The sequence below is a fragment of the Gopherus flavomarginatus genome, chromosome 9 (genome assembly GCF_025201925.1).
Source record: "Gopherus flavomarginatus isolate rGopFla2 chromosome 9, rGopFla2.mat.asm, whole genome shotgun sequence".
Classification (NCBI taxonomy): domain Eukaryota; kingdom Metazoa; phylum Chordata; order Testudines; family Testudinidae; genus Gopherus; species Gopherus flavomarginatus.
In genome coordinates this window covers 32662903-32676148 of record NC_066625.1, presented here as the reverse complement: position 1 = coordinate 32676148, position 13246 = coordinate 32662903, and the positions used below count along the sequence as shown (strand labels likewise).

At 50.8% G+C, this 13246-nt stretch overlaps 1 protein-coding gene across 3 annotated transcripts in view; it reads right to left on the bottom strand.

Moving 5' to 3' along the window:
- The window catches only part of AXIN1 (axin 1), a 166123-nt gene that overhangs the window by 6413 nt on the left and 146464 nt on the right, over positions 1 to 13246 (bottom strand). For all 3 annotated transcript variants that reach the window (XM_050968156.1, XM_050968158.1, XM_050968157.1), the window contains one exon: positions 261 to 428. In XM_050968156.1, coding sequence (XP_050824113.1) covers positions 261 to 428 — 168 coding nt within the window. The remainder of the gene's footprint in view (positions 1 to 260; positions 429 to 13246) is intronic.

Sequence of the window (13246 nt, the reverse complement as noted above, 5' to 3'; positions counted from 1 at the left end):
GGCAGTCCCTTGCCTTGTCTACCTTGTATGGCCCCGTCTCCAGAGAATCACTGCAAGACAAGATACCATGACATCCATGGTACTTGGGAACATACACAGTAAGGAGCTAGTGCTGCCGGCTCAGAGGGAGGCCCCGACACCCGCCTTAGGGGCAAAGAGGAGGAAGAGCCAAAAGGTGAACATGGCCACCCGTGGAAAGCAGAGACCTAGGGGCAGGCTGTGCTGAATGGACTTCACCGTAGGTCTCTCCTCTGCCTTACCTGTAGTTCCCTTTCTTGGTGAGCAGCTCCTTAAACTGTCCCAGCGTGACCACACGCCCCTTGACCAAGGTGCGGTAAGGGATGGGCTCTCCACAGAAGTAGTACGCGACCACAATATTCTCACATGGCTGGGAAGCACCATTGCCTGGTCTCTTCTGGGGCTTCAACCTGACATGAAAAACAAGAACATTCCCACTAAGTAATGATGCCAGGCCTGTTGGCTCGTTCTGGCGGAGGCTGCCGGAGTTTCCAAGGAGTTGGGCTGCCACTGGGAAACAAGAGATGTGGGTTAATGGTAGACGTCCGTGTGCCCTAGTTAACGCGCACTGCAGGCTCCTGGGGACCAGCTGACATGGGACTGGTGGGCTCCTGGAGTCCCATGGTCAGGGAATTGGTTCCCAGCTCCCCAGTGAAATGGGAGACCCGTCCCATTAGGAGTCACATGTGGCAAGGAACTGAGGAAGGCTGCAGGGGGACTCTGCTGGCTGCTGGCCTGCTAGGGGAATGCCTCTCCCCCACTGGACTGATTTCTTCATTTCCAGTGTCAGCCAGGGCCAAAAGGCACATCCTGGGCCCCACCTCTGCCTCCTGGACTGCCCTGGAGGAAGCAGAAACTCAGTTGCTCGGCCCATGACAGTTAGCCAGGGACGAACCGATGCCCAGGGGCGGAAAGTTATATGAGCCTGTGGTGCCCATGCTCCAGCAATATTCAGGGGCTGGGGGTTCGGCACCATCAAGCTTCGGGGCCTGGTCTCTCCCACAGCCCCACCTGCTGTCCCCATGTGCGTCCCCTGAGCATCCCTCCCTGCTTAGGCAGCAGACCCCTACCTGCAGCTCCGTGCTGCACTCCGCTCTGCCGGCTCCTGGTTCTAGCCCCCCCAGCCACGGGTGTCAGGGCAGGCTGACCCAGGCTGACCTTGACCCTGCCCTTCTGCCTTTGACGGATGGACCTTCCCTTTTCCAGCAGGACCCTCCACCAGCATAGGGAGCACCCTTGCCTGCAGTCACTGCTCCTGCCCCCCCACAGGCAAGGGGCAGCCCCATCCCCCACCCTCAGTGAGGGGCAGCAGCACGGGAGGTGGTGCCCACGTGATGGCAGCTCCGCCCCGCATGCCCCACAGGGTAGGTGAGGGGACTCCCTGGACCTGAGAGGGGCCCTAGGAGCACATGCAGTGACAGTGCTGTGAGGTGAGTGTGCTGCCAAAGGGAAAGGGGGTCGCTCCCCTGGAGCTTGCTGCTGCCAGTGGGGAGAGGGCTGGCAGAGGGAGTCCTCTCTGGCCTACCTGCACCCCAAACTCCTCATTCCTGGCCCCGCTCCATCCCGGAGCCTGCACCCCCAGCCAGAGCCCCCACATCCCTGCACTCCAACCCTTTGCCCCAGCCCCTCCCACACCCCAACCTCCTCATCCCTGGCCCCGCCTCACCCCAGAGCCCACACCCCCAGTCAGAGCCCCCACCTTCCCGCACTCCAACCCTCTGCCATAGCCCCCTCCTGCACCATGAACCCCTCATCTCTGGCCCCACCCGCAGCCCTTACCCCTACACCCAAACCCTCTGCCCGAGCCCCTCCCATACCGCAAACCCCTCATCCTCAGTCCCCCCCCGAGCTCTCACATTTTTACATTATTTTAAAAAATATATATCATCTTACAAGGCAGATATGTGTGTGCGGTGGGGACTTGGGCCCATTCTGGGCATCACCAAAATTATACAAACCTGCCACTCCTGTGTCCACACAAGCCTGGACAGCATGGAGAAGGCCCTGGAGGGAACGCCCTCTCTCAGAACCATTCTGTCTTGTGGGAAAGATGGCGTTTGGTTTTTTAAATTGGAGTCCATCTTCAGGGCACTCCATCAGCTGATCCTGTCCCTCTCAGAGCTGGGGGGGGGTCCTCCAAGGGCCTGGGGGTGGGCTGTGGAGGAGTTTGACACTGGCTACCTGAGAGGATGCAGTAACAAGCAGCTGGAGAGCACGTGTCCCAGCTCTCCCAGCAACGAGGCCTCTTGCTGGGCCCATGGAGCTGTTTTATGAGGTTCACGAGAACCAGTTACTGGGGACCAGGGCTGGCTCTACTGTTTTTGCCCCCAAGTAGCGCGCCGAATTGCCGCCGCGGATGGCAGGTGCAGTCCATATGCCATTAGGGCGGCACGCGCGTTTCTGCAGCAGCGGCAATTCGGTGGCAGCTTCTGTCTTCAGCCAGAAGACAGAAGCTGCGCCGCCAGGGACAGATGAACATAGAGCTCTCCACTTCTCAGCCCCTGGCTCTCTAGACAGTGGGAGATAATGCTTGCCTGCCAGGACGGGGTGCTGAGGTTTAATACTGATTCATGTTTGTAAAGCCCTGTTGACCCCTGGATGACAAGGGCTAGTCAACAGCGAAGTATTAGGAGCATCCTCTCCAAAGGCGAGCTTGAGCTCACCTGTGCCAGCATGCTTAGCCCATCAGGACAGTATGGGGTTGCTAGCACAGCGTGCTAATTCCCAATACAGGGTACAGAGGGTCATGCTGATAGACCCGATGGGGCTGCTGCTAGGCAGAGAGGATGTGGGTTCTAATTCAGCTGTGGCACATTTCAGTTGCTCCCCTCCTCTTCCTGCAGCATCACTCAGTTTGAGGAAGAGGGCTCATGGGCCCACAAGCATGAGAGGGAAGGGGCTGTGCTAACAAGCCCTCCTCGGCTTTCAGGGTAGGAGCTCAGTGTCCCTTTGCAGGAGCCAACGGGAGCGCTACTAGCATGGGACACCTGTACAAACAGACAGGCGTGTGATTCCTGCTGACTGCGCCGCCTCCAGAGACAATCTGTGTCTGCAGAGCGCAGGCAGCATGTTTCTACACCCTCCTACAAACCACAGACTGGGCACATGTAGCATCAGCACAGCAGGGAATCTAGTTTGTAATCTGCTGTGCATTCCCTCTCCAGCGCAATAAAAAGCAGGAAGAGAAATTTCCTTTCCACATGAGAGTTAGCAATGATTTCTGAACAATTTGCAGAATCCCTCTCTCCTGGGTCCCAGAGCTAGCCATGTAAGCCAGCGGGGAACGCTCCCTGGGCAGCCGTGCATCCACAATTACAGTGTAAACACACGGCCACTGCCAGCCTGTCTGCACTAGAGCAGGATGGTGTTTCACTAGTCTACGCAAACTGGATCATTTCTCTTACTCCTACATACAGGAATGCATAAGGCAGCCTGACTTATTAAGGGCAAGACTCGTTTTCTTATTGCCAAGACAACTTTCTGGAGGTTTTAACATCCTCAAAAGAAGCAAATCAAAGAGATAACTGAGGCCACTATTATAGAGGGGACCCCCTTGCTATCAGCAGCTAATTTAACAGGTGGTTTTGAATCGACAATCTGGGAACCGGTAAAAGGTTTTGGGAGGGTGATGGGGGAGGAGGAGCATAGGCGCCAACTCCGTGGGTGCTCCATGGCTAAAGCATCCAAGAGGAAAAATTGGTGGGTGCTCTGCACCCACTGCAGCCAAGCTCCCTACCCCACCCCAGCTCACCTCCGCCTCCCCCCCGGAGCACGCCATCCCTGCTTCTCCTCCCAGCGCTTGCCACCGTGAAACAGCAGTTTCGCGGTGTAACAAGCTGCGGGAGGGAAGGGGGAGGAGCGTGAACGCAGCGTGCTATGGGGAGGAGGCGGGAATTTGGGGAAGGAGTCCAATAGGGGCAGGGAGGGGGTGGAGACTTTGGGGAAGGGATTGGAATGGGGATGGGGCAGGGATGGAGTTGGAGTGGGGCAGCGTGAGCACCCACCAGTGCCAGGAGAAGTTGGTGCCTATGGGGAGGAGCACATACTCCCCTGAATCCGCAGAGCAGCTGTGTGTGTGAACGCACTTCTGGAGGTTTGGAGGCTACACAATCAGGGCAAGTCCCCTTGGAGCTGTGACACAAATCTGGGTAGCATTTTGTTAACAATCCCCCCAAAAGTCCATGTGCCAGATGCTGGGCATGCTCCTGGTGTGGGGGGGCACATTTTCAATCTCATTATTTTTGGAACCTCTTAAAGTGTTGGTGCATTCGCTATGCACAACCCAGGGTACTGAGTTAGCTGGTGCTATGGTGACGGGTGTCACACCACATCTCAAAGAACCCTATTTTCAAAGGTGGATACACTGAGCAATAATAGCATTTTGCACTTCTATAATGCCGTTCGCCTGTTTTCTTCTCATTCATAAAGGTTAGACAAATTCACCACTTGGCATGTGTGAGTTTAGCCAGAGGTGGCTTTTGCTCTGAAATCCACATAAGTTTGGCAGCTTTGAAAATTACAAAACAGTGGACTGGATTAAAGGATGGTTTTATATTTATATAACTGGAAACTCACTATAAAAACAGAATTTGCCAAGCACATAAGCTAACCCCAGTTTTGCTATTTTGGAAATAACCTTTAAATATTGGCTCACAGCGTGAGTGACTTTTTTATTACATGCCTATGTAAATATCGACACGGAAAATGTGGGCAGGGGAAAATCTTTTTGCCTCCTTTCAAAGCCGTGACAGGTAAAGTGTAACTCAACTGTTGTTGGTGCATGTTCTGCTCAGAAGAGCCTGTGAAAAAGAGTGCAGGGTTTCTAAGCTGCCACTAAGGGCCCCCCACTGCCAGCACAGCTTCAGAGCCTCTCCAAGCTGCATCACAAAGCACAGGCTGGCCATTAGCTAGGAGAGCATTCAAAAATTGAACCATCCTTGGAAAAAACACGCATTCCAATGAAAGTAAAATCAGTTCATAAAATCAGGCGAATTCTGAGCCAAAAGTTAATAAAGAGGTGTGGAAAACCTCCCACTTCCCAGGTGTCTCTCAACTCTCCTAGCCCAGGGACGGCTGAGATGTGTACCTCAGAGGCCTGGGCTGTGCATTTGTGTGGCATAGAATATGCAAGTTACACATGGCATCCACAGGCTTAATCCATGTTGCCCACAATACTGATGGGTAAAGAAGCCCTTGTTCCTCCTGTGAGATGGAGACCGCTCAGTCTGTTCTGGGAACGAGAATGCTGAGGAACACAGACAAACGCTGGCAGCCTTGCCAGCTGCACCAGGGCCCTGTTCCACCAGGGCAGTGTGAGTAAGGGAGAGTTGGCAGCAGCTTAGTGCAGGCGGCCACGGCTCTCTCACAAACAGTTGTTAACTGAACATGCTAAGAGTGGGGAAAATCAAGAGATCCTATGTCCCCCTTCTTCCTAGGGTGAGAAAGATGCTGCTGCAGTTCTGCTGGGCGGAGAGCAGGGGAAGGGAATGAGCACTGGCCCATCTGAGTCACCTGTAAAGCACATTCCCACTTGGAGAAGCAGCAGAATCTGACAGTTATGCTGAGCCCTGCTGGAGCACGTCTTTGGTGCCTCCTTTACTTCAAGGGCCTCTCAAAATGGAAGGGAGGGAGAAATGCCACCACCATGGAAAACGGGCTTGGGTTGTAGGCGTGTCCAGGAGAGCGCCTGTTCCTTTTCAAAGCACAGGCACGGGTTGCTAATGCCTAGGAACGCTAACTCTGGTACTTTTTATGGGGCTGGGAAACCCTCCCTCCCCCACGTTTTTAGACACCGCCCACTTTTGCCATAAATCAAAGCAGTGTAGGCTGCTGGAACTGGGACAGACAGATGACAGTGTACAGAGAACACATGAAGAGAAGCGACACATACTCAGACTTAGTGAGATACAGATATCGCATTCAGCATTGGAATACAAGCCAGCCTGACAGAAGTGCGACCACTCTGGACCTAAAGAACAATCTCAAACTAGAAACGTGTGGCTACCCTCCATCGCTGCTAAAGATTACAGCACAGTATGGCACCGTCACAGGGGGCTGCAGCAGCTCACTCAATGGGGTATTCTAGGGAACGGGCAAGGAGCATTTTCCCCAACTCCTTGGTGATGCGAAGGTCAGGAACTCACATCACTCTTCGCATCAGGAGATCCCAGCACACATTGCCAAAGCACTCACCCAGCCCTCAGTCACAGCCAGGTATTTAGAGAGATTGCCGGAGTAGCCAATCATTCCGTACGTATATTCCCCCTCCTCACAAGAACACTCCTACACTTCACATGAGATCTACCTCTGCTACACACAGCAAGAGATCTGCCTGTGCAATGCGTCTCCCCTGCTCTCTGACCTGGCTTCCAAGAGAAAAATGCATTCGTGTTGGAATGCTGGGAACACTGCTGGAATTGCTGAAGTCAGCTGTGCACACCTCCTCTCTGTACCCTTTAACAAGACAGGGTTTGGTCCACCTATGCAGAATCTCTCTGCCTCAACATGAATTGATTTTAGCTGTAAACAAGCCTTAAATACAGACCTTATGAAAAAAACAGATTGGTGTCCTGATCAGCTTACAAAAAGAGAAGATGGCTTGACCAAACCAACTGGGCACAGAAGGCGCTCTCATCTCTGGGGCAGCAACCCTGATAGAGAAGCAGCTCGTGACATGCCTGCTCCAGCACCACAAAGAGCTGGCAACAAACCAGAATGACCACAGCATGAAGTGCTTCTTCGCAAACACCCCAGGAGCCATGATCAGAACATCTAGCACACGAGGAACCCTATTGATTGTGGAACAAGATCAAAAGTCTCAGAGCTGCTGCTTTTTGGAGCAGAACATTTTATTGTGGTGATCAATGTCCCCAACATATGCTTTCATCTGGAAACTGCAGCTCAGGGAGGGCTGTTTGTAAGTAATCTCTGACCCCTATAATAAACAAGCCGCCTTCTCACGAACAGGACACGACCACATTGCTGCCTATTGCGCCAGCCCTTTGCCATTCCAAGGAAGGCTCGAGCCCCACCTTTGTCCAATGTGCCATTACTGACTGTCCTACTGGCTGTCCTGTTCAAAAGGACAATGTATAAATATGACATCACAACTCCCCATCCTCCCCTGCATCTATAGGGTTCCCAGTCCCACTGAACTAGTGGTTTTTCAGTACTGTCAGCTTTGGAAATGTGACGCTGAGTTACACTCCATGTATACAGCTCCAAAGTAATCGAGTGTTATTTCTGTTCTGAACATGCAATGCTATTTGAGAGCAAAGAGGATGCCTTAATGCTGCACTAAGATGACTCATTGCAGTTGCACTTCATTATTATCCTTGTGACTATCTAACAGGCTATTAGGATGACCAGAGTAGTTGCATCACGCTGGAGCCACAAGTGGAAGAGGGGCAGTTTCAACATGGAAGGAAGGTTCATGGCACCAAGGCTGTTGGTACCCTGAGCTGGACGTGGTGTCCGGGTAGCTTTATAAGGGCTGTGTTACTCCTGGTCAGAGGCAGAGCAAATGGACTAGCCTGAGGTCTGAGTGTCTGCCCCTGCCATGGCCATGTTCATTACACATCAAATGCACGTTAGAACGTCTGCTGGATGGGGAGTTGGGCTGAGCATAAACTAGTGTGCCACTTGCAGAAGCTGTCAGTCTGAACAGCTAATACACACCACCACCTGCCTAAGTGCTCCCTACATCTCACTGGGACCTAGCTAAAGAAACTGGCTGTGCACCTGAGGTGAGGGAAATGGTTCAGAGACACCAGTACAGGCAGAAGCAGAAGAGCACTCCAGGGGCTGGGGCCTTTAAGAATTGGGGGGGGAGTTGTTGTGCACCCAACACGTAGCAGCTCCAGAACAGCTCCCAAGGAAGCCTGCGCCTCCTGCAGCAGGTCCCTGCCTGCACAGGGAGAGCAGGACCTGTCCAGTGAAGGTTTGGCTGTCTTTACAGTTGGGTACAGACACACGCTTTGCATCCAGAGCCAGAATAGGGTGGTGGCTGGAGTGCTGCTGAGTGACACCGCTCACCTTTGTCTAGAACAGCCAGGTATTTTTTAGGAGACGGTATAAGAGATTGTGGGGCTTCTGGAGGGTCCCTTCGGAAGGAGGGGACAGCTTACAGAGAAGGTAAACGTGTGAGCAACATGGTCAATTTGACAGGAACGTTAACCCTTCCTAGAAGGGGTCAAAGAGCTTAGCTCTCTTAGAACAGTCAGGGCCAGCTGGTGCCTCGTGCTCTCCTCCTCTGTCCGAAAGGAGGCCCTGGAGCACCCCGGAGGCAGAGTCTCTGTAGGGAAGCTCTCTCTGCTTTCTGAAAGCAAAGAACCAGCCTCTACCAAACCCTGCTGTTTTGCTGGGCTTTTGGTTCCATTGCAGCAGCTCCCTGCTGAAGTGAATGGCATTTTAAAGGGCGTAGCCTACAGGTACAGGCAGGTGTGAGATAGCCATGGATTAAGGCAGTAATAGGAAAGCCTACAAGCCTCAGGCCGGTAAGCTATTTAGCATAGCCAAACAAGGCCTCAGGGCCAAAGAATAATTTGATGTAAGCAGCTAACCAGTAAAGTGACCCCAGATCATGTTATCACAAGATGGCCATGGCCCAATACCCCAGGATATAAGAAGTGCGATAAAAGTCCTGATATTTAGAAAATAGATACTGCAATGTACCAGTTAAAGCTGGTTCAAGCATTCTGGGGATTTTGCAGACATCAGATGTCAGCAGATGTCCAACCACAAGAATACCATGATAACTAATTTACATATGTGCTAATAAGCCTGAGATGAAAGGCACCCCAACATTAGTGGGGTGTGGGAGTTCAAATGAGGAAGAGGGGCTGAAACATTAGACTTAGTGGAGTCTGTACAACACATTATCAAAGCTGTATCACAGCCTGCATGCCTGGGACAGGCCAAGACAAGAACCACTGGTGATGGTGACATGGAAAATAACGATTAACACTTCAGGTTGTTCTGCAAGGGATGGAGTGAGTATATGGCTGCTCAGACACTCATTTTATGTTTTTCTATCTTGTTGAGTTGGAGTGTTTGTAACTTTGCTATCTGTGTTAATAAAACTACTGCAAATTCAGAATGTTTTTGTTAAGTGAAAATGTTGAAATCGTGGATGCCAGGGTTCACAAGTGATTCTAATAATACTGGGCCTGATCTTGGGACAAGAACCTACCAAACCTTAGACCAGTGGTCCCCAACCTTTTTGTGGCCAGTAGCACATTCATGTTTTCAGAAGAGTGTGGCGGGAGCCAACAATTTTTCAAGGCTTATTTTGTATTTTTACATTAAATAATACGAAAAACATCATATTTAATATAACATAATATATGAATCCAGAGAGAAGCTGGAGAGAAGCCGTAAGTACAGAGAACACTGGCGCCCACAGCCTGCAGCCCCGGAGTTCTCTGTCCCCGTCAGGCACAGGGCAGCGGCTTGTCTCCCCTGCTAGGCACTAGGCGGGTTCCGCGCCTGCTGGGAACAGAGAACACCATGCTCGCAGCCTGAGTTCTATGTCCCCGTCAGGTGCAGGGCTGTGGCTTCATTTTTATGCGGCTGCACATAAAAATGCCCCAGCGGGCGCCATGATGCCTGCGGGCACCACTTTTGGGACCATTGCCAAAGTGTTAGTTGGGAATTCTTAGGTAATCAATATAGTTAATACATAATTGTTTCTGTCATTGGAGGTTTTTAAGAACAGGTTACACAAACATGTGCCAGGAATGATCTAGTTATTATGTAGTCCTGCCTTGAGTGCAGGGGACTGGACTAGGGCCTGGTCTACACTATGCGTTTAAACAGAATTTAGCAGCATTAAACCGATTTAACTTTGCACCTGTCCACACAACGAGGCCCTTTATATCGCTATAAAGGGCTCTTTAAACTGGTTTCTGTACTCCTCCTCGACAAGAGGAGTAGCGCTGAAATTGGTACTGCCATGTCAGATTAGGGTTAGTGTGGCCGCAATTTGACGGTATTGGCCTCCGGGGGGTATCCCACAGTGCACCATTGTCACCGCTCTGAAAAGCAATCTGAACTCGGATGCACTGGCCAGGTAGACAGGAAAAGCCCCGCGAACTTTTGAATTTCATTTCCTGTTGCCCAGCATGGAGCTCTGATCAGCACGGGTGGCGATGCAGTCACAAATCCAAAAAGAGCTCCAGCATGGACCGTACGGGAGATACTGGATCTGATCGCTGTATGGGGAGACAAATCTGTTCTATCAGAGTTCTGTTACAGAAGACGAAATGCCAAAGCGTTTGAAAAAATCTCCAGACTATGACAGAAAGAGGCCACAGCAGGGACTCAGGACAGTGACAAGCGTAATGGAAAGCCAAAAAATCAAATGGACGCTCATGGAGGGAGGGAGCAGGGACTGAGGACTCCAGCTATCCCACAGTCCCCACAGTCTCCAAAAAGCATTTGCATTCTTGGCTGAGCTCCCAATTCCATGAAGGGTCAAAAACATTGTCCGGGGTGGTTCAGTGTATATCTCGTCAATTTACCCCCCTCTCCCCCCTGTGAAAGAAAAGGGGAAAACAATCATTTCTTGCCATTTTTCAGTGTCACTGTATGTCTACTGCATGCTGCTGGTAGACGCGGTGCTGCGACGCTGAACAGCAGCATCCCCGCCTCTTCTTTTCCTGATGGCAGACGGTACAAAATGGTGGAAAACCGTCATCATCCCGTGAGTGCTCCTGGCTGGCCTCGGTGAGGTTGGCCGGGGGCGCCTAGGTAAAAATGGGAATGACTCCCAGTCATTTCCGGCAGATGGTACAGAACGGCTGGTAATCGTCCTCATCATAGCAACTGGAGGTTGAGCTCTATCAGCCCCCCCTTTTCATGTTTAAAGAAAAGATTTTGTACTGCCTGGACTATCATAGCAGTGGGAGGCTTCCTCTCCCTCATTTTATCTCACTAAAAAGTCAGTGTTTCTTATTCCTGCATTCTTTATTACTTCATCACACAAATGGGGGGACATTGCCATGGTAGCCCAGGAGGGTTGGGGGAGGAGGGAAGCAACGGGTGGGTTTGTTGCAGGGGCACCCCCTAGAATGGCATGCAGCTCATCATTTCTGCGGGATCTCTGGGGCTCTGACCAGGAGCGGCTGTGCTCTCTGGCTCTCTAGTAGACGTGCCCCATATTCTAGGCAGGACTGACTATTTTTAGACAAAACATAAAGAAGGGAATGACTCCGGGAGTCATTCCCATTTTTGTCCATGCGCCCCCGGCCGACCTCAGCGAGGCCAGTCAGGAGCACCCATGACAGCAGCAGATGGTACAAAATGATTGATAACCGTCATCTCATCACCAATTTACAATGGCAGATGGTGCAATACAGATGGTAACCGTCTCTGCTACCTTGCAAAGGCAAATGAATGCTGCTGTGTAGCACTGCAGTACCGCCTCTGTCAGCTGCATCCAGTTCACATACGGTGACAGTGAAAAACGGCAAAACAGGCTCCAGGGTTGCCATGCTATGGCGTCTGCCAGGGCAATCCAGGGAAAAAGGGCGTGAAATGATTGTCTGCCGTTGCTTTCACGGAGGAAGGATTGAGTGACGACATTTACTGAGAATCACCCGCGACACTGTTTTTGCACCATTATGCATTGGGATCTCAACCCAGAATTCCAATGGGTGGGGGAGACTGCGGGAACTATGGGATAGCTACCCATAGTGCAACGCTCCAGAAATCGACGCTAGCCTCAGTACATGGATGCACACCACCGAATTAATGTGCTTAGTGTGGCCGCGTGCACTTGACTTTATAAAATCTGTTTTACAAAACCGGTTTTTGTAAAATCGGAATAATCCTGTAGTGTAGACATGCCCTATATGACCTCTCAAGGTCCCTTCCAGTCCTACACGTGTATGATTCTTTGCTATGAGGCTGGCCAGCATCCCTGAAGGGGTGCAACAATGCTGCATGGAAACAGTCTCCTGTTAGAGCTAGGTGTCCCTCGGCAACAGGTATTGTCTACTAACTTGATTTCTGGGGAGCTTTTTCCATATGCCTGAATCTCAGCCTTTGTATCTCACTGGGACATCCCATTACCCAGAGATCTTATTTTCAAGTTCCCTGGATTGCTAGTCCTACAAGGGCATAGACTCTAAAGAGACACTAGCCCAAACATATTTCCATGTGAGCATCAGGGTTTCTCCAGGCAATACAATTCAGCATGGACATTTCTACTGATAGGAACTCTTAGCTTCCCAGAGGACTTCTGTGTGTGTTCTCGTGGGTCACTAAACAGGCTACTCACAAAGGATACAGGCACCTCTGCCTTTTATAACAGCTATATTATTCTCTCCAGTTTGCAAGGTTCTCTCAGAAATCAGAAATGAAACCATCCTTCTCGGCACATTCCATGTAACAGACAGGTTTATTTCATTCCTGTGTTCTCAATGGAGGGGCAATATGCCCACCCATTTGGGGAGGTTGCTTGTTGTGTGTGTGAGCAGCTTCTCGACTAAGCACAGCAGCACAGCCCTGAGAATGCAGCTGGTTATGCAGCTTGTTCTCTTGTCCTTGGCTAGATGCTAAGTACCACAATAACAAACACTGCACACCACCACATAGGTCCTACAGAGAACGTTGTTTACTACACTTGCTATATTATTTTAATTCTGCAGGTAGCATAGGCCTCTGTATATAGGCCATGTGTCTGCGTCTATACATTTCTGAGAGGGTGGGCGGTTCTTTGAAATGCTCTTCAGAGCCAAGAGGACAATCCCTAACTGATCTCACCAGTTTATATGCAGGCTGGATATCTGGATATTAAAGGGAGTGCCCTTTAATTACACACACTTGCCAATCTAAACCTCATGTAAACATTGCTCTGAGTGTCACAGGGCAGTTGCATGAGAAAATAATTAAAGCCAGGCAATTAAAGGGTGCCTTTGAAAAACTATGTCTATGTTTCTAAGTAGGCAGACACTGAAGTTTTGTGTCTCTGGAACACTGCATGAGCGGCTGTTTGCAATCGCCATTAAAAAAAGTATTTCATGGCTAATGTTAATTATCTTGTACTTCCCAAATGCCTTTCATCTGAGGAGCTCAACATGTTTATGTAAACACTGATTAATCCCACACCTCTTCTACAAAGTACGTTAGGGACAGGACTATTACCCCTGCTAGATAGATGAGGAAACTGAGTCACAGAGCGATGAAGTGACTTGAACATGGCTGCACAGTGAATCAATGCCAGAAC